Consider the following 22,130-nt stretch of genomic DNA (forward strand, 5'->3'; position numbering starts at 1 on the left):
ACACACCAAGCCTGTTGGCATTTGTGAAATATATTAATTGAAAAGGGAAACAGAATGTAATAGATTTTCAATTAGAAATATCTTAGGAATTGTAAGAAACTATATAAAAAGGATAGAAAGAAAAGAATTGAATGAAAGAATGAAGAACAAGGAAAGTATAAGTACATATATGAGCAAGAAAAAATTTAAATATAGGAGGATGGGATGACAGAAGGAAGGAAGGAAAGAATAAAAGATATTTTCCCACACTTATCCAGACCTGGAAAACACTGACAACAAATTCCAAACTTTTCCAGACTGCATAGGGACACTGTATATGAAAACTATGGCAAGCACAAAATGAAAACCTCACTTTTTCCTCCACATGTGGTAAAAAGTTTAATTTTCAATCTTTAGTCTGCATGTACAAATATCTATAAAAAGTGAACAATCTCACTCTTTGTATGTACATTTTGCAGCACATAGATAGTTTGAGCCCAAAGATTGGAAAGAGGGACACTACAGGATCATTATGATTGCCAGTAAAACATCTAGAGGTACAGCTTGTCTCAAATTTCATTCAAGTGCTCGGAAAGTCACTTTTCCTCCCTCCATTGGCAATATGACGCACACACATGGAGGCAGAACGATCCATCGAAGTTTCGCCATGACTAAAACAATACAGTCAAACCATGCAAGACAGCATTAAGTACTTCATTTTCACCTATATAACTTTAATATCTATACTTTATCATCTCAAAATCTTCATGTGCAGCCTACAGGACAGGAAAATACACGAGCAACACCAGCAGTTACAGTTCAATGACCATTTTATGATGCATTTTTACAGAAAACTGATATGAATTCTGTTAAAACAAAATTAGAGAGGGTATCTGCGTTAGTAGAATATTCCTAAGTATATGTGTGATATATATACACATATAGATATATATCATCTGTTATGGTATTCTTTGGAAATAGCTGCAAAAATAAAGAAAGAATAAAGAGATTAACTTAGAATCAAACACTCAGAACAAAACACTAACACTAGCTTGACTTCGACTTAAATCAACAAAAATTAAATTAAAAGATAGAGTTTCTCTACAACATTGACAGGAATAAATTAACAGGGAACTGATTACATATTTGTAGCATTAAAAAGCCATAGTGGGGCCTATGTGTTAAAAAGGCGGATGAGAAAACAATCATTTCCACAATATCATTCTCGATTTCCATGCAGGCAGAGAGAAAATAGGAGCTTTCTTCCAGAGAAATTTTTTGTATGCGCGCGCGAGTGTTCAGTGTTCACTTAGGAATCCCCTGATAATCCAGAGTTGAATCATCAAACAGAGGATTTTTAACTTCCATCTCTCCAGTCTGGAAAGAAAGATGATAAGGATTTCAATAAAACATCCAATCAGAAATCATTTGAAGGGGTTCAGGTGTTTGCGTGCTCACCGGGGCGAGTCCAGGACACTCGTACACTGTGAAGCCACCTCCTACTTCTTCTTCGTCTGATGTGGCCTCAGCGTCGAGCCCTTTCTGTTCAGGCTTGTGACTGATAGAGAAATGGAGATTGTAAGTTATGGCAAAAACACCACAAAAGGCTGTGTGGAGACAGAGATGGGAAACGTACCTTCCCATTGACAGCATCTGTTGTTTCTGGTGCTGATAGTGATACATCTGAGCATTTTCAGCCAGTGTCTTATCAAGTGTCTTATGGGGACAAAACAGAGAGAGAGATAAGCGTGGATGATGTTAGTAACTGAAATCTGGATGCGTAGAGTGGGGTGGGGGTGTTGTACATCTTGTTTTTGCAGAATAAGGATGAAGTGGAAAAAAAAACGAGAGGTGAGGGGGGACTTACTGATGAACCGTTGGCTGGAGTTGGAGGAACGCTCGGTCCTCTGAAAGCAGGGTAGTCCACCTTCTCAGCTAGGCGTGATTCTGTGCGCAGCCTGCAGGGGGAGTCATGATCAACTTTAGAATCAACTTAGGCGCAATGTTCTCATACTTTCCCTCAAATTATGAAGATTTCTAAAGTCTGACTTTTTGATACATTTTAAACTCCTTATGGTTTGCATTTCAGTCAGCATGAAGTGTTAAGACATGTTTTTTTTTCAAGCATTCATTTCAATACAGTCTGAGAAAGTGGCAACTAAAATAAAGAATAACCATGCTTAAAAAGCTGTCTCTAGTCAGTACACATAAAAATGATTTCTCATTCTGATTAATAAATACACTCAAGATGCCAGTGTATAGTATTTAGGTGGAAGAATTTAAATCTCAGAATAACATTTTGTGGAATTTGAGCAATCTGGATGCAGTACGCACAACTACCTGCAGATGTCACTAAATATCTTAAATCATACAACAAATCTATCTGCTGAAAACAAGACATTTTATTTTAGATTTCCTCATAAATGTGGGTACTATTCAAAGGCAGACTTCTAAGCTTAATCCATTCAAAAAGGAAGTTTAATAAATATTATTCAGCAATGCCACTGAATGAGCCAAAAGAACCACCTGTGTTTGACTGACCGTCAATCTAGCTTTATGCCTTTCATGATAAATAATTAAAATGACAAGAAACTAATCAAATGTTTCATGTAATTAAAAATGCGGAGTTTTGAGGGGAAAAAAATCAGCGAAGCTTAATGTTCCATCATCATTTGGCTCTGGAGTAAAACTGTTTGAAAGAGTCAATATTTCATAAGGTATTCAACTAAACACTTTGCTCCAACTGGAGCAATAACATCGTATAGTTTTTGCCTTTCTTTATACTTACTTGACGTAACAGACAGAAGCCAAGATCACACACACGGTGCCCACAATAACACACAGCGAGATTATGACTGCAGAAAAATGAACACAAAGAAGGAAATAATTTATTAAGCATTTATAAAATGGAATTTAAAATTCTGATAAAAAGTTAGATGAGATACTCTTCATATAGTTAAAAAATGTAATTCTTTAGCAGTTATGATCATAACAGAGAGATTTGGTTAAGATTTAATATCTACTGTATGAAAGGTATTTTTGCTTCAATAGAGATCCGTATGATTTAAGTCCTAACAATGTCTGCTAATAAAAAGAGTTAAACACTCACTGACAATGATGGTGTCATTTTTGGGATGGGGCACAACTAAAGGGCCGGCTCGGCCATCAGCTGCAGTGAACCTGGGATGCGGGGTTGGCGTGTTGGGAAAGGCGGCGCCCGTGGGTATCGGAGCTGCCGTGGTGCTACGTGGGATTTCCCCCAACAGTCGGTTCTTATTCTGGGATTTTTGTTCAGATGCTCCTGTCCTGCTGTCCTTAAGATCCGCCGGAGAGGAAATGGAACCTGGAAGGTCAGACAGAGATTTAGATGAATTTCAGCAACTATAATATAAATGTCACCTTGCTGAATTTGTGGCTGATTTCTTACCAGTTTTTTGTGGTTGATTTTTTGTTGTTTTTATCTTCGACACTTCCTGTTTTTCTATGATGGAGTGAAGGAAATCTATTTCTTCGTCCAAATCAGTGAAGGTCCTCACTTTGCCTAACCAACAAAAAACATTTAAAGTTTCAGTTATGTTCATAAGTAACTTTCATGCTTCCTTAAACTTAAAACGCTTTAATATGAAATCTTTAAATTTGATAGAACTCATGAGATTAAAAAATATATATGTATTTTCTGTCTTTGGAAACATATTTTTGACCGCTGAGGTCAATTATAACATGACCGACTCATAAATGGCTCAAACTCATTTATACGTTTAGGTTTGGGGCCCTAGGTTCCTCCAGCAGTTTCGAATCCCAGTGGAAAAATACCACATATTCCCCCCCAGCAGTGGAGGAAACCCACCTTTCTAATCTTTATTTACCTCCTAATTTACTTTTGAATTATGCTGCATTCACTGTAAGGGGGAAACTGTCTCACTCTTGCTGTGGTTTCCTGTAACAATAAATTCCTGTTAATGTTTTCTATATTTAATTTAAATTTAGAAATACAATTTAAACTAAAGAAAGGAAAACAAAAAGAAATGTCTTGCCATTTTCTCATACTTACTGCTCTTCCCCTCTAGGAATCAGTATAACAAAATAACTAAATTATCAGTACAAAACTTCAAATAAGCCAGAAAAATCAAAAGCTTCTGGTATCTTGTTCAAGCTCTCCATTATATCAGAATGGATCCGTATCAGGGATCCATATCAGAGATACTTAAGAACATTTTCAGAATTTAAGTAAAAAAAAAAGTACAGTTTGCTCACAAACTAAGGTTTAACTAGAAGATAAAAACTACCCAAGTGCATTTTGTGTTAAAACGATCTCCAAAAATAAGATCACAGTAAAAACAGGAAAGACAGAAAGTTAATTGTTTCATTAAGCCTTTATAAAGCAGCTAAACCAAAAATATATCTAAATATTGTTCATACATTAATTTATTTCTAATTATATTTAGCTATGTCTTTTGTTTATGGCTGTATTGAGCTGCTTATAACAGAGGCTGTGGTTTTATTTATTTATAGTGGCTCATAGCCATTGATACTGAAAATTCATCTATTTATGAATTTAGTTGTTGCCAATTTTTTACTTAACATATTTGAGTATTTTTTTAAATATTTATCTGAAAATGTTCAATCCTTGTCCCATTTTACTTTGGTAAATTGATATCTACTCATCTACTTGATTTGTTTTGCCAAATAAGTGTCTCTTCATTAAAAAAAACTAACATATTGAATCTGTTCTTAAAACATTACAAACATGTGTCATTTTATTAGCTAAACGAGATAAAGCAAAAACTTTCTAAACAGACATGGAAAATATAGACCATCTTTACATTATCGCAGTGACTTTAGATAAAAGAGACACTCAGGAAAGACACACATTTGGGTTTAAGCAAGCGTACATGACTGCACAGGTGTTTTCAGCATCTTACGTGTATAATGACAGACAAGGAGTGTGCCTGTGTGTGTTGTTTGTTTGAGGAGCTGGTTAAAAAAAGCCAGACAATACTAAACTGTTGTTAACAGCCCTTTGCACCAGACAGCAAACTGCATTCCAGTGGGACAGCCACGGGCTCCAGGGCGACCGGGGTCCGCAGTGTGTGTGTGGCCAGGGGAAGGAGCACCGCAGGGGGCGGGGGATGTCCCCGGAGCAATCAGCCAAACCTCGGCCTCACCGGGTCTGTCCTGTTGCAGTTACAATAGACTCCAAAGCCTGCTGGTAATGGAGGTCATCAAAGAGTTATTTCCCTCCATAAAGCCTCACGTGTATTTATTATTAGCGCCGACAAAGACGGTGAGGAAACGCATAAACTTAAAGTGGATTTTAAAATAAAAACATCCTGTCTTTTCGCTCTTTTGTTGATTATAATCATCAAAAAAAAAATACAACTGAGTGGTGACCAGTAACTCTTTCAAAATAAGTGTCCACCTAAATTATGGTGGCGATTACAGTGTCACTTTCACTCCAGAAGGCTGACCATCTGGCTGAGTTAATGTGTTCGATATGACATAGCAGCACTTTCACTGACTGCTTTGTTTTTTTCCTCACCCCCCTCCACTAATGGCCATTTAGTGCACTGCATGGCAGGTGTCTGTGGAGGCGAGATGCGCCATCTGCACTTTGCAGGTGGCTGAGCGCGCCAACTGTGCCTGTGTGCTGGCTGCATACAGGTCCGAATATAAAGAGGCGGAGCATTTGTTGTTGACGTTTTGAATGTTGCTTAAAATAAATAAATAAATACATTAATTAATAAAAAAAAAGAGAGAGAGCTTTGCAGAGAAGTCACCTATAAAAGTACGGGCTGTGTACAGCATACATACCTCTCCTTATAGAAGGAGAGTTTTGTCACCGGCCTGATAATGACCCCATACCCTCTTGGGAAGCACACAGGGGGGCAGGTTGGTACAACAAACAAACACTAAACATCTCAACAGGGATTGTGTGTCACACACACTGTTGTCTTTTCCCACTTAAAAACCACTCACATTTCCTGCTCCACCAAAAACCATACACACATGCATTACCTTTTTTACTTCTTCCTGTTAAGAAGTATCAAGATTTGCAACTTGCAATCAACTACAATAAACCCTCATGTGATTAGATGATGCATTGATCTAGCTTTTCTGGCCCAAACCAATTTCTTATTTGGGCCAAATTGTATTTTTCCATAGGACAATAAGACAAAAAAAATGAAGAAATGTGCTAGAGGTTATTTGATAGTGAGTGGAGAAAACTAAGGAGCTGCAAAACTATCCAGATGTTATTGGGTGATATGTTCATAAGCTTAAAAAAGTCAAAACTGGGATCTTCTGATTTATGGCAGATTAGATTTGTGCATCTGTAATTCTAACATTAACAATATTTCAAACTAAATCATCCAACCATAATGACTGCTTTAAAATTTGTTTTTGGCAATATTTTGCCCCGAAGCTGAACAGATACATATACCGATTCAAATAAAAAGGAAAACACAAGAATATCTCTGGTTTATCACTGATTAATTCTGTTCAATAAGGTTGAAATTGTGCACCTCTTTCAGTTACCATGCCATCAATTAAACCTAATTTCTTTATACATGTATAGTCCTTTTCCAAAAATGTAAAACGTATGAAAGTCGAACAAATATTGAGCTAAATTTAAATAAATAAATAGTGATTTAAAATGTTGATTTTGATATGGAGTAAGTCATTAGAAAACATTGTCATTTTTAATTGAAAAATAAAAGTCACCAGCTAATCACCGCAATAATGTTCTGCTGCCACCTAGAGGGCAATCAGAGAACAACAATCAACATGGAGATTTTTTAAAAACTTTTAATTAGGACTATTTGATGATCCAACTAAAGATATATACTACCGATTGATGTTTAAATTTGATTTAGAGTAATCAATAATATTTAAAAACTATAAAAATTTATTTCACGTGCCATTACATATTTCAGTCGATTATTTCTCTTCAGGTTGATAAATATGACTTATATGTCCATCTATATATGCTACATTTTTGAACTGACTTACTGAAAAAAATAAACTTTTCTATGCCAAGTCTTTAGATGTACCTCTGTTCTCCAGTGAGTCTACAGAAAATCTCTGCAAACCATTGAGTTAAAAGAAAGCAGACATGCAATTACAACTTAATGTGTTTTGGTATCAGAACAAAAGAGAGGAGAACTATATAATGAAATTTCTTTCCTTTACTGGACAGAGTGCCGTATATCTGAGTTGGTGTCCCAAAAGCCGAATAAAGGTAGTCACAGCTGAGTGCACAGCTCTGAATGACTGCAAACAGCCTCACCTGCCTTTCAACTTCTGCTTTGCAAAAATAATACACCTTTGTAGAAAAACCAAGGGTTTCTACGGAGGTTTAATGTCAAAATTACATATTCAGCCTGATCCATTCATCTATCCAGAACTTGAATAGATGATTTTAATTTATACACATTTCAAATCAAATTTTTCCACACTATATTAATCTTGATCGATTCCAAATCTTAATGTCAATCGTATCTACAAAAAGACTAAGGAATGCTAGACAAACTAAATGAAAACAAAAATACACATCCATATCACTTAAATAACGTTTAAAACCCAAAAACAAGCAAAACACCTGTATAAATATTGTCAAATGCTAATAACCATTAAAATTCTGTAAGTTTCATTCACTTTGTTACTTTGAGCAAGGAGATAATTGTCTTTAGCAGGTGCTAATGAAATACACTTGGCACCTTCCTTTTTATACAACACCAGCTAAAAATGTTAGCAGCTGTAATTCCCAATTGTGCCAAAGTGTAAATTAAAACGTTCAAACTGATCACATGTGATGATCAATGTTAAACTTAGAATAAAGAAGCTCAGATTTAATTCGTAGATTAGTGAAGATAATACAATATCGAACCAATATGTGAAATAAGAGTCTTTTCAAGCTGAAATCACTATAATCAAATCATTGAGAGGATAAAACAACGGCTTTAATATCTGGTACAATAAAATCGCACAAGGACTTTTCATTTAGGCATTTTTCAGATCTTCTGTTACCAAACTGCAGCTGGATGTTTACGGCAATTGCATGTTAGTCCAACAGTTGCCAGACGCCGACAGATAACAACATGAAAGGGGAAACAAACTGGATGATGGAGATAAAAGCTAGAAAGGACACAAAAGCTACTCTGTAAAAGACCAGAAACCCACTTTGTTCACGCCCTGCCTTCACCATGTACATAATACAGCTGCTTTTAAAGAATGTCTCTTCTGTCGCTCTGTTTGTGCTTTTAACCAGAAGACATGGCTTTGAGGCATATTATCTGTTTACTAATGGCAGTGAACGCCTCCATGACAAACACAGGCAGCTCCTGCTTAAAATGGCAGTTCTGCCTACCTGTTCCCTTACTGTGAATGCTCTACATCCATCAGCTGATAACATGAAATATGTTGTGAACTCTGAATATTTGGTGCATTTATTGTTGTACAACATGAGTGAATCTATACTGGTAATCCAGGCCTCCCACCCTGTCACTGACGGACCAAAAAATTAATTGTATTCTTTTCACCCTATTTGTTTATCTTCTCAAAGGACACAATCCCAAAACATGAATAAAACAGAACTTGTTTTATGCATGTTCATTTGGCTTCTCAGGAAAGATGGAACTGATCTAAACTAGTAGAATCTGATCATCACACACACAAACATTACGTTTTGGACATTCACCACAGCACGGGCTGTGGAACAGAAAATTATTTACTTCAGTTTGGTGTCAATAAAAAGGCCTTTTGTACAGCTTAATTCAGAAAATAGAGGTGTTTAAATCTGTGTATGAATAAATGCGCTCAAGGTCAATTCTTGAGCACATTGAATTGGAGTCGTTTGCCTGCTTGTAAAGAAGGCGTTGTTGTTAATTGGTGCTTGATAAAAAACTGAATTAAGTGTTTACTGTTAAATGAGACAGTCCATGAATCAGAAATAAACAGTTTTGCAAATTCTTTCTAATTCTGAGAAATTTAGAGCAGAATGACGACAGAAGTTACAGATTCCTAACAATAAAACCTGCTGAAAGCAGCCTGATAAGCTGTGAAACAAACTTTAAATCTGGGTGGAGCTCAACTGAAATGACGACAGAAGCATCCTGGATCAGAAACACAGCTCTTTAATTACCACCTCCCACTGATGCACAAACTAAGCAACAAAGTTTAAATTTTGTAATTTATTTTTTCAATAATCTGGCATGAACGTTAGCGCCAATGTGATATTTTCCAGGCAGTGAATAAAGCTGCCTAACTGTACCACGCCAGGAGCTGGCCTGAAGCTCTTTATTGTTTTCTGACGCGTCAAAAGGCGTACGATGCCTCTGACGAAGCAAATACACATCATTTTGTGCGAATCTGAGTAATTAAAGGAAACAGCGAGGATTTCATCTGTTCAGAACACCACCTCGTGGGTCTGAGTGGCGAGTGTGAAAATAAGAGTCACTCTCCCGAGCGGATCAGAGTGTTCGGTAGTCTCCAAAGACTTTATGTAACCACTATGCAGCTTAAACGTCTGCATGATGTACCAAATTCATACCACACACACAAACTCATAGTGCTGCACAAAAAATCCCCTCATCCTCTGTATGACATGAACTTTTCTCCTGCTCAACCAAACATTTTTTTTTTTTTTTAATCTGATGCTTTGCAATTAGTTGAGGCAAGTTTCTCCTGGATCATCTCCTACTGCTAATTCCCATCCAATTCATTAACCCTGCAGAGGTTCAACACCCCCAATGACATAAATGTATGTTGTTTATATTGAGGCAAACCACTTTACTTTAATATTTTGAAATTTCAGGTTTTGCTTCGAACACAGCACAAACTATTATAGAAATCAGAAAAATGAGACTTTTTTTCCCCACTGCCTGGCTGTTTTATTGAGTGATATTAAATTCAGGGATGAAGATGAAGGGCAAAAGAGAGAGAGAAACATGTTATTGCAGTGATTAAGGCTGCCAGTGCGGGGGCGGTGCATATATGTGTATGTGCTGAAAACACAGCAGGGACAGAGCAGGATTAATGCTGAAAATGCTCTATAGCTGGGAGAGGCATAAATGGGAAAAAGGAAGGAAAGGCAAAAAAACAACCAAAAACACAGATGAAATGACAGCTGAACAGAGAAGCAAGTACAGCTGAATTGAATTGATAGATGCTTACATGCTTAAAAAGGCACAGGGCGGCCATGGCTTAGCTTTATAGAGAACTGGTTTTCATTTGGACAATAAACTGCTTGAGCCCCACTGCTGTTACATACTCACGTCTCTTTGACCGAGACACTGAGCCTCAAAAACATTCTCATTTGTTTAGTATAAATGCATCATTGGCCACATCTGTTGCTCTACTGATAAAGGTGTGTACATAGTCTTAAAATAAATTCAGCTTTTATTGCAGTAGCGTAACCTCACACAGGAAATTGTGGGAAAATCTTTGAAGTAAATTTATTTAATGGAGAAATGCTTTGTGTATTTCTCTATTATAAAGGGGACAGCACCTAGTTCTACTGCATCCTCTCAGCCTGTTGGAACATAAAGTTTCATATGTATTATATTAATACTTTATTATGACAAAAAATGTGCTATGTCTCCAAATTGTTTCCACATATCTGACTGTAAGTATGTTAAAAACCATTGTGACAGTTAGTTTCAGTTTAACAGACACTGGTCTGCACTTAGGGGGACGAATAATTAATAATCTTATTCATTACTATATATAAAAAAAAGAATTTTAATTTCCCTTTGGGATCAATAGTTGTTTTTTTAATTTGAAAAAGAACATAAGTGTTATAATAATAACCATAACAATAATTATAAAATTAGGAATGAAAATAATTCATATTTATTATTGTTTTTATATTATTGTTATTAAAAGATACTTGAATGCAGAGTGTGTAAGTGTACGGCGTCTGATGTTTTCTGTTCATACCATTTTTATGGTGCGTCTTCGGCACACAGCGTCCTTCGTCGTTCTCCCGAAACGGGAAGAGGCAGGAGCCGCAGTCAGACGATGGTGAGTGGCAGTGGTGGCGTCTCTGCCGGGCGCAGTCTATCGGCGGAGGGCACTTTTTGTGAGCTAAGGGAGAGAGACATACAAAAAAAAATTTAAGAACTGTACAGGAGATGACGCGGCGCCAAAAGTCCTGTGAATAAGATGTGACTCAACTCTGTAAGTCTCTTCTCTCATTTGTGGGCGTCTTTCATCTTAAAATCAAAAACATCTCACCTTGAAGAGTTTGCATGCTGATGTCACAGTTCCTGACAAGCAGCGTCAACGTGTTTTATATTAAACCTCTCGGATTCGGTTTCAGCTAAACACATTCACCAAAAAGAACATGAAAATTAAAAAGAAAAAAAATATCTCTCCACTGCAGTGTTGTGATCATGGCAAAACTCTTCAGCCGGTTTAATCAGGTCAAACCCAAATAAAGACTGATGTTCTCCCACTATCGGCTCAGATAATCACCTGGCCTCATTACTGTCTGTCTGAATGAATTTAATTTAGACGCATGCACAAGCACACACAGCTGGTGAGAACCCAGGCATGTGTTGAGGTCATAGCAGGTGTGTATGACAGGAGAGGGCAGAGAGAGGCTGATAATGAGCACTGCGGTGCAGTGTGGTGGGCCCAGCTAAAGGTGAACAGCACAGCAGGCGTAGATGTTGTCATAACAGATGCAGCATGGAGTGATATGACGGGGAGAGACAGAAGATGAGGTCAGTGTTCTCCAGCCTTGCGTTAGACCTGACATTTGGTTGCAGCTTCCCTCTGTAGTCGCTCCCTTCCTTTCTCAAAAGTGAAAACTTTGCTTGCATTTTTAAACAAAGCTTTGAAGATTTTCATTTTCCTCCCTTCCTTCTTCTCTGCGCATGGTCACAAGAAGACTTCCTTGATTTATAGTTATAATTAGTCATTAATGTGGCGTGGGAAAATTTAGAACATTAGATTATAGCAACCATTTCCTGCCCTGAACCCGATTGTCACACAAGATGCAGAAAGTCATTGATTTCCTCACTGAAAGTGTATCAATACTCTCATAAGATTAAGAAAGTAATGCATAAATTAATAAAAGATAAAATTGGGCTAAAAGTGAACATTTATCAGCAGATGTCTAAGTTAAATTTTAAGATGTCTAATAAACATCTATCATTTACTGTGCCAAGATCAGGAAACAAACTCAATTCCTTGATTTTCTTTTAAAATATGATTTCAATGCAATTTTCAGCTGTAGTCCTATGTTGGTAAGAGAAATAGAGGGAACTTAAAAATAGCAGCATATTGGATTTCCATGTCTTTGGTTGACCTGACTCTGAGGTGAGAGGCAGCTGTGCAATTTGAAAAATCTGCTTTGGGACTTATTAAAAAAAATAATACTATTAACTTCTGACAACAAGAAATCCCTGAGCTTCCAAAAAAAAAAGCTTTGAGATTTAATCTGTCTGTTTCCATCCCACTCCATGCAAGTTTGACATGAAATAAAGAATGAAAACGTGGACAAATGCACCATATTGTTAAGTACGGTAGAGGATATATGATACTGAGGGCTTGTTTCTGTTCCAAAGCCCCTCAAAATCCTCTCAGACTGAAAGGCATCATGCTTTTTCTGACATATCAGGGCGTCTTAAATTTAAATCTTTCAGTTGGAAGCATCAAATGCAGTTAAACTATCCAAGAAATATGGCCAAATCAATGCAGAAATTGCTGACTAGATACTAAACCTACCCCTCTTAAGATCTAAATCCTGTAGAAAACCTTTGAGGTGAGCTGAAGGCATAAAAGTATGAGAGGACATAGGTCTCTGGATGATCTACAAAGATTACGCTATACTATTTTGGTAGCATGTTTATGAATTTCATGTCAATATGGCATGTGAGAAACAGTTTCTATGATGAATTTAATGATTTACCTCAACCTCACAGAAACTGCAAACATTGTTCTGGCCCTGTGTCTCACTTTGTCTTTGCCTCTGTTGTCGCTTCAACAGACTCGTGAACACGCTAACGCTTCTCATTTTTTGTTATGAAAGCAGTTGTCCTAAATTTTAAAATATCTGCTCTCCTGAAGATTATGATGCAGTGAAAATCTCAACACCTTTGGTCAGCACTTTGTGTGTTATTCATGTGGGAAGCAGATAATTATTCTCCCAACATGCATTTAATCAGAAACACCGACACACTCAAACTGTGAGATTTGGCGACAGAGAGAAAAAAAAAAACAAGGGTGACGCTTTGGGGTGCAGTACAATCAATATCTGAGATTTAGAAGCAGCATAAAAGCGGTTAGGGAGGTCTTTACTTTCAACAAACAGGCACAGATCTTTATTTTTCAGCACAGGAAATTACAAAGTCCCAGACAGCTCAATACAAGACACAAAAACATACCACATAATATAAAATAAATCCCAAAAGCATATCAGAACGTTCGGTCTCAGTTTAGTCAAGAGGAGTGAGGGCACATTATGCAACAGAGGAACTCAGAAATTAGTCCTTGGAATTAAGTGGGAAAAAAAAAAAAAAGACTTTACTAACCATCTGCCGCTGCTGTTGCCAAGCTTTGAGTTCAGCAGAAACTCAGTCAGGAAAAGAAAAACTGTGGCATACATTCTCACAAAGCCTTATAAACACCTACACTCTCAGACCAACACGTATATGAAAACATGTGCAGCTCGGTGCTCCTTCAAGCTGTTCTGTAACTACAGTGGAACAAGTGTCACAACATGCAGTCATGTGTGCTTGTGATTTTGGTCAGAACTTTTTTTGTTGTTTTTTTTTTTTTTACTGAAAAAGTAGGAAATTGGTAGGCAGAGATTCTTTAACTCCCATTGTTTGCATTTCCTGACTCAGATAGCAGACAGGATGTAAGCCAAGCACTCAAAATCAAGTGGAAACATTAAAGAGCTCAGTTTGGTTTCTCTGCACTTAATAGAACCACTGAGTGTATCTCCACTTGGGCAGAATGATAAAGAACTCTAAAGGACATGTTTGTGTTCGGCTTTTGGAGTTTCTACGTCAATCTCAAATTACAAAAACCAAACAAATGATGGGCCAGCCTGTTTCTAAATGTTTGCTTTCATTAGCCTCAGCTGGGGCAAACCCAGCCGCTGCCTGCCTGAATGAGCTTTATTTTCTCATGTCGTACGTAAAAGGAGAGTCAACACAAATACACTATGTAGGGCAAATTAATTTTCTTTTTTTGTTTAGCTTGCTTTTAGAGAACTGTCTAATAGAGAAAAAATATTCATTAAAAAGGTGGATATGAGTAATTACCACTTTTCAATAACTCTGCTCAGGCTTTATCTCTTTTAGATTAACTGGGATCAAAGCTCACAAATGTTTTGTTTTGTCAGTATGAATAGATTTACCACATCAATCAGTAAGACAGCATTGTGGTGTTCCCCACAGGGCTGTATTCAGTCCTCTTGTTTTTTTGTTGTTTTTTTCCTTTACATGTTACATCTTGCTTATCTTTTCAAAATATAAATATATTTCTATGTGGATTATTTTGTATTGTACATCTCAACTAAATGTGCTGAATTCAACAGCTTTGTCAATCTAGCGGTTTGAGACTTAATGTTAAAATGGCACCATTTCTGTAAAGTAGACAAGAATGGGTGACAACGATCATTTTGTCTGGTCACCCAAATATCATTAGTTTTGCTAAACTTGAAAACTGTAAAATTTCATACCAGCTAAAATGAACCAAGAGTTTATATTTGATGCTAAGATTAAGTTATACATTTGATTTAATTCCTAATTTATCAAAAAACATTTAGGCTTTTATCTAATCTCAGGTAGTTTGAAGATCTGAGAGTGCTTTGTGATAGCCAAGGGAACTATGGATGTCCAATCAGTTTTTGATCTTAAACTGAAGTATACTAAATTAATGTGGCAGGACAATAATTCCAAGCACACCCACAAGTCCACATCTGAATAGATTAATAAACAGAAAAGAAAGGCTTTGAAGTGGTCTAATCAAAGTAAAGACTTAAAACAGATTGAAATGCTGTGGCTTAATTTTAACCAGGATGATATACCACTAGACCATTCCAATGTGGGCGGATTAAAACAATTCTGCAAAGGGACAGAGGACCAATATCCCAACAAAGATTCATTGCCAGCTACTGCAAACAAGCAGCGGCAGCTTTTGGCATCAAAGGTGGCACAACCAGTTATTAGGTTCAGGGCCTATGAATAAAATCATAATTTTAAATGCTGCATTTTTATTCTTATCCAACATTAAAATGTGTTTAATTATCTGAAAATGACAAGAAAGCAAACACTGAAGAAATCTGTAAGACTTTTTAAGAATCCAAAAACCATGACACTCAAGCCATTTTTGGCACCATTACACTTCCATACATAAAATGAGTTAAGAAAATGGGAATAAACATTTTCTGCAAGAATCTCAACAACCAGGCACCTTAAGCCTCTTGGTGCATTTACAAACCTTCATTAAGTTTCTACTTTAGGAAAAAAAAGAAACTTTCATCTTGATCTTTTACTTCCATTATTATTAATAGAAGTTTTGTTGTCATAATTATTATTTCATCCAAGTTCAAGTTGACATCTACAATATTAAAGAAAGCCATCAGGATAAACTGTAACACACGTCAGCAAGGAATGACAGTGTGCAACAAATATTTACACATGTGGACAAATTGGTATGTGCAGCCAAATCAGCTGCTTCTGGTAAGTAGTTAAATAACTGCTGGGAAATTATCTAACAACTTTCAGATCCCACAGTGTTAAATATATCCATACAACAATAAAGATTTGTAATAAAAGTACAAGAACGCTGCAGAGTCAAATGAAAATGGTTTTTCCCCGTCGTAGAATTGTGGAAAGTCCCAAACTTAATTTAAACATCTATTTGAATGGAAACTGCTTGTCAGTGTTTTTTTTTTTTATAAATGTGTGTAGACGCTGTTTCCCATGTTATGCAATGGACGCCTCTGTGTCGTTCCGGCGGAAAGTGGGACACAACTTTGCACCTGTTAAAAGCACAGATGAACACACACAGACACAGGAAGTACAACAGTTCTGCAAGCAGACAGAGGTTTAGGTGAGAAGAAAGTGAGAAATAATAATAAAAAAAAAAAAAAACAGAGTTAAAGATATCTGCTACCGAGAAGGAATACAAGTTCACGGAAGAATGACGAGAAACTAGATGCCTTCGGTCTTTGTCTGCCTTTTCTCTTTGTCACTGTGTCATTTCTTTTGCAGCAACCTCTGTCAAGTCAGCCAATTAGGAGTATAAATAATTACACCGCAAGGAATTAATGAGTGTAGCAGAGCAGCTTACACCACAACAAACATTAAAGGTTGAAAGGGTTTAAATAAATAGTGTAGAAAATAAATCTTAGATCTTGTTTTGTTCTTTATCATGACCGATAGGTTAATTACCATCTTGCTGGATCACTAGTTGAATAAATAAAGAATACTAACAATTGTGAAACATTTCTTTGATTGACTTTTTAACCCTATGATATCTAGACAGAGAACAGGAGCACTACTGATTAAGTTGAGGTCTTCCTCAATTTTTTTATTTTTTTAAGAATTGGGTAAATGTGACGGCAGCTTTCTTGGTAAGGATGTGGCTACACGTAGTCGTACATGCAAAAACCGACACACTGAAACCTGCTGACAGAAAATAGAGTGTTTCCCCTGGTTCTGAGTTTTCAGATGGATACAAATGAGTCGGTTTGCTGACAAATGAGGAAAAAAATAAGCTAAATATCTGGTAAAGGATAAGATGCAGCCAGAGACAGTGATGGCTTGAGAACCACCTTTCAACCTTGGTTATCAGCTGTATTGCTTAAGACTTTCCCTTTGAAACAACACAAGAGACAATGAGGCAATTCAACATTGCTGACAAGCATCTTCTGGCTGCTGTAGCAGGAAACCATTGTAGTGAAGCTCTTTTTGAAATGCTGTCAATGTCAAACTCAAGAGCATAGAGAGCTGTATAACAGAGGCGTTTTAAAACCAGATGTGGAGTTTTTTTTATCTTAAGCCTGGACTTTTTGACTCACTTCCAGATTCAATGTAAAATACATTAATCATAAAAAAAGATATTTACGAGAAACTGTATCTTGCTGTGGTCTAGTATTACTGTGCTATGAGTAGGTGTAACCAAAACCAAACTGTGCAACTAGCCTGAAACTTTACTCAGACTGGATTATTGCACAATTAAATTAAAAGTCCTACTTTAAGGACTTTGCTCGATAAACTGATCTGTTCCTCATTCCAGAAAAATGTTACTTCTTATTCTTCCTGAAGTTTCAGGGTATTTCCAGAGAAACTTTTCACAAGCAGTTGTGCTACAAACACTCTGTCTTTCAGTTTATTGAGATGTGGACAAGAACAGTCCAGCACACCTGGACTGTTAGGGGTGAGTTCTTAAGACAGTGTTCCTCCTCTACCATTTTTGCTTCTTTTTTTTTCCCCCAAACTTGACTTCTTGAGTGTAAAAAAGGAGTAGTCAGTCACAGGATGTCATCTACCAACCACACACTGTGGGAAAATTTTGAAAACACCCCATACAACAATGATATTACTATGTTTTTTATATCCAAATCGGAGTAGTGATAAGTCACAATACTGGTTTCATAAGAATGGCATTAACTTTTGGGGAATGTTACACCTAAGCTTCATTGATTGAGGTTCTGATCCATATTTGGGTCAGTCAACACATATGAAATCAGATTGCGACCCCCGCTAAAACTGGTAAATGTTATTCAAAGTGGACCACAGCCATCACTGAATACACCTTAATACGTATTCATGCGCACAGAGCAAACCATCGTAGCTAGCGCGGAAGCTAGATTTTCAGTATCAAGTAAAATGAATGTTGTTCTTGGATTGGCTGCTTTGCATACACCTGCCAATCCATCCCACTTCATATTGGCTCTTAAATTTAATACGTTAATAATGTTCTTAGGGCCGTGCAACTTGACACATGGTCTCTACGAAACATTGCTCTACCCAAAAATGTTGGGTTTGAAATGACTAAACCTACAAAAACACAAAATACCAAAGTAGCAAAATGACCAGCATTTCTGTTTTTATTCCTGAACCTAAACAAGTAAATAAAATCGTTGGATATATGAGTGTTAAGTGCATGAAAATGTGTAAGTATGTAAATGTTTTTACATACTCTCAGACGTTTTAATGTCTCCTTGTGCTCTCGTCTGGCCTTTCCCAGCTCTTAATTCCCACAGTAAATTACTGCTTTGGCTGCAGGGCAGAAAAGGTGAATGAAAAATCTCAGAGGAAAAAGCCACTGTGTATGCAAAGAGGAGGCCGAGTGTGACACTTAAGGATGTGACTGGTTATAGCTTAATCCTGGTGAGGGAAAAAGGCCACAGGCCAAGGCTCGCTGAGTAATAAGCCTACTGATTCCAAGTGGGCTGTGGAATAACAAATTCGGCAGCACAACAATGATCCTACCCAGTCAGAATATTGAGGAAAGAAGGTCTTCTCAAACACTTCAGTCAAAAAGAACATGCAAAACTAAATATATTTGAATAAAAAGCTACAGAATGATTGTGCAGAATACAAGAAACCCTGAATGTTCAATAAATCTGGAACTTTCAGAGCTTACTAAACATAGTTTATGCAAGCAATTGCTTAAATGGGGATTTTGGATAACTTCCATCTACATATCTCAGTGTTCGAAACCAGCTTGATGGCATATTTACACTTGATGATATGTCAGTGTTTCACTGAATCAGCTGCAGAGTCATAAATCCATCTACAGTCAATTTTCTTCTTTTAGAAGAAAACACATTGAATTTAAGCCTGTTTACTTTATGCGGAGCTGTGCGTCCTACAAGACTGACACAGCTTTCCTTTGCAGCTATTTCACAGTAGAATGGTGGGAGAATGTGCCGTCTCCAACGCTCCTGTGATTTCCACACGACATATGCGAACAATAGCCCACATACTGCAGCACTGCCACTCGCCGTTATGAGCAAGCTGCGTTCAACTGCAACAGTTGTCACGTTGAAAACAAATCAAAGCCTCTGACAGCCGATGAGACCGAACATATTCTCTGCAGGAAGAAAAAGACAACAAGACCCACAATCCTCCAGCTTTTAATCTCTGAGCATGTTTGAGAGATAATTACAATATTCTGCATTATGCTGCACCTGCAATAGTATTCCTACCCCTTTAACCTTTTTACATTTTGTCACCTCAAATCACAAACTGCAATGTACTTAAGGGAATACAATGTGGTAGATAAACAGAAACTCAACGATCACTGCTTAGTTTTATTTTTCATTCAATGTGGTAAAAAATAAAAAATAAAACATGTAAAACATGGTGGTGGCAGCACCATGCTGTGGGAGTGTGTTTCTTCAATAGATGCAGGAAAGCTGGTCAGAGACGATTTGAAAAGTAATCATATAAACACAGGCAGCAGAGCAAAGGAAATGAAAAACTGGCAGAGGTTGACACCAGGGACCCTAAAGAGCTACAATGGAAGGGTCTAGTCAAAGTCCAGACTAACTTTGTTGAGAATATATGTTGCATGATTTAAAAATTTCACTATGCTTCCTTTTGGTGGAGACATGCCCAGTAGGAGTAGCAAAAGGTGGAACAAAAAGATGTTGACTTTGATTTTTATTTGTAATTTTGTCAACTATATATCATTTTCTAGTCATTATTTTTGCATCAATTCCATTAACCAGAGCAGGATTTTGCAGTACAGACAATATAATCCACAGTATTTGCAGTACAGAGTTTAAGAATCCACAGTTTTTTTATTATTATTTTACTTTAATTCAGAACTTCTTACTGATTCTAGTTTATGTTTATTTCTTGTGTCCAGTTAGTACTCTAGTTTTATTATGTCCATGTTTATGGACATAATAAACATGGACAATTGAATAGTAGAGTCAGCTCCACAATTCTCACAAATAAATTTATTTGAATCACAACATCCAAGAAGAAAGTGGCCAAATATTTAGATTTTAGTTTAGAAAAGTCAGATGTAAAGATTAAAACTTGCCCAACATAGTAAAAAAACAAACAAAAAAGAAAACACTGCAGTCTCTGACTCATAGTTTCTCCATTCATCCTTTACATCATTTCGCATTAATGGCCTTCAGACTTCAGTGGTTTAAAGCGAACAATTACCGCTGCTTAAACCTGAGATAAATTCACTGCAGCCTGTGTCAATGCTACGTCACCGAATGTTCAGTGCTAATGCGGACACTGTCTGGGGGTTTTGTGTGTCTGATAAAGGCTAAAGATTAAAAGTGACGGTTCAGCTGCTGCTTTTCCCATCATTTTTTTTTTCTGTTTTCTAAAAGCTGAGAAGCGGCTTAACTTCCCTGTCTGTTCAAACATGAGGCCATCACATTATATATACAGTATGTACCCAGAAGTAAATTGGGTTAATAAATCTCACAGTGGCTCACAAACCTGTCCACATACAGCTCAGAGGGCAAAATCATAAATAAACTGATGGATTTTTCAAGATTTCCTTGTAGCTCGAACTTAACGATTTAATTAAGTAAGCTTTTAAAAACCCACTGCTGGATTTTAGTTAATGCTTACCATGGTTCATAGAATTAGCTATAAAAATTACAGAACCTACTCTACATGGTATACGGCCCAAACCAGAACTCACCAGTCACACCAGCGCCACTGACCTTCCATTATATTTTCCATTCATTTATCAGTTTTGTACTTGGCTTTCAACACATCCTGTTTCATCATTAACTAGAGAGAAAACAATGAACTAAATTGACTATATGACCTAGTGTTCTCTACAAAATTCATTACAAGTTTTCCTGAACTCAGAGTGAAAGCACAGCTAAGCAGAATGGATTTTAAAGTAAATAGTAAATAGAGAATTCACATTATTTTTGTATCCGTTGTTGAAAACAATTTGACAGGTTTGTCTTAGCCTCTGGAACTAATTTAAAGAAAAAGTTGTATAAAAGGTGAAAAGCAATAACTTTAGAACTAAATACCCCACTGTAAAATTATCACTGACTTCCATCATTTAAGGTCTGCCTTAGCATGCATATAACTGGTGCATTTGTAAACCTGGCCTATCTGGATTCAGTACCCAGGTGAAAAAGTCGCAAAGTTCGCATCTACCTTAGCCCGACCTAATAAATTCACCTCCTTACATTTTTTTATTTATTTATTTTTAAGAGTCTATTATTTACAAATGCTTACAAGGAAACAGATTAAATTGCCCGACAAGGCAGGGAATTTTCATTTCCCTCGTGCTTTTCTCCAGACCCGTCAGTTTAACCTGCTCACACAAACATTACATGATAAACAATAAGTGTCCATTAAATAGTATATTACAAAAAGGCCCGGGGGTTCTTTTAAACTATAAATAGCAGTACTGGAAACAGGTGACCTAGTAACCCTTTGTTTCTTTTGGGCAATTCTTGCCCAGCTTTAGGTTTAATAAATGTGAGTATTTACCTGGGAGGCTGGCGCTCACGGGGACGTAACATAGCAGCATAAGCAGCGGCAAAGCGGCGGCGAACAGCAGCGGCAGCGAGGCCCGGTGCTGGTGGCCGCACCGCGGACTGGAAAACAGCAGCAGCATCCTGGGGGTCTTCTGCTTGACGGAGGACCGACGAATGTTGTTGTCATTCCCCCATCACTTTATTTCTGTTTCTGTTTTGCTTTATGGTTTTAGTGGCGCAGAAAGAGAGCTAAGCGCGATGTTACAGACAGCAGCGGTAAACCGAGCAGAGGGGATGCCGTCCGACTGATCCCACACTCACTGCGCAGCGTAATCCGCGGCAGGGCTAAAGATAGTGGAGCTTCAGGCGGAGGAGGAGGCGGAGGAGGAAGGGGTGGCCAAGTGTTTGATATGGTGCCTTCAGGGTTCCCTCGTAAAATCCAACACGACTCTTTCCGAGTCAGTAAATTAGAAAGTAAGTCTGCTTGAGTACGTCAGTTCAAAAGCAGAAACTCATAGAGTTGATTTCTGTTAATTTAGATGAATGAATGTGTGTTGATAGATCTGTATAAAGAATTTGAGAGATCTAGTGATAATGTTTAATGTCAAAATTAACTTTTCACAACTATTTTTCAGACAGGTTGCTATGTGTTGAAGTTGGAGAGTTAAGTCTAAAATTATTCATACCCATGGCAGATTTATTTATT

The 22,130-nt window shown here is 37.1% G+C and overlaps 1 protein-coding gene across 2 annotated transcripts; it reads right to left on the reverse strand.

Moving 5' to 3' along the window:
* Nucleotides 1-352: 352 nt before the first annotated feature.
* Nucleotides 353-21,786, reverse strand: LOC116724326 (neural proliferation differentiation and control protein 1-like). Of its 2 annotated transcripts, none has more exons than XM_032569944.1 (9): nucleotides 21,438-21,786; nucleotides 10,915-11,061; nucleotides 3,407-3,514; nucleotides 3,089-3,322; nucleotides 2,768-2,834; nucleotides 1,847-1,937; nucleotides 1,616-1,695; nucleotides 1,438-1,537; nucleotides 353-1,356 (listed from the first exon to the last, which is right to left on the reverse strand). In XM_032569944.1, the coding sequence occupies exons 1-9, from the start codon at nucleotides 21,562-21,564 to the stop codon at nucleotides 1,285-1,287; spliced, it is 1,026 nt and encodes a 341-aa protein (XP_032425835.1). In that variant the 5' UTR covers nucleotides 21,565-21,786; the 3' UTR covers nucleotides 353-1,284. The 2 variants fall into 2 exon arrangements, with proteins under 2 accessions (XP_032425835.1, XP_032425834.1); XM_032569943.1 differs by having other exon boundaries at nucleotides 3,407-3,520.
* Between the last annotated feature and the right edge of the window lie 344 nt (nucleotides 21,787-22,130).

The sequence above is a fragment of the Xiphophorus hellerii genome, chromosome 8 (assembly GCF_003331165.1).
Source record: "Xiphophorus hellerii strain 12219 chromosome 8, Xiphophorus_hellerii-4.1, whole genome shotgun sequence".
NCBI classification, from domain to species: domain Eukaryota; kingdom Metazoa; phylum Chordata; class Actinopteri; order Cyprinodontiformes; family Poeciliidae; genus Xiphophorus; species Xiphophorus hellerii.

Excerpts from the sequence above, each read along its gene's own strand:
- LOC116724326 (XM_032569943.1), bottom strand. The coding sequence starts at position 21,564 with ATGCTGCTGCTGTTTTCCAGTCCGCGGTGCGGCCACCAGCACCGGGCC. Across the intron at positions 3,521-10,914 it reads GAAGACGCACCATAAAAATG|GCAAAGTGAGGACCTTCACT; the intron begins GTATGAACAGAA and ends TTTGTTGGTTAG. Across the intron at positions 1,357-1,437 it reads AGTGTCCTGGACTCGCCCCG|ACTGGAGAGATGGAAGTTAA; the intron begins GTGAGCACGCAA and ends CTTTCTTTCCAG.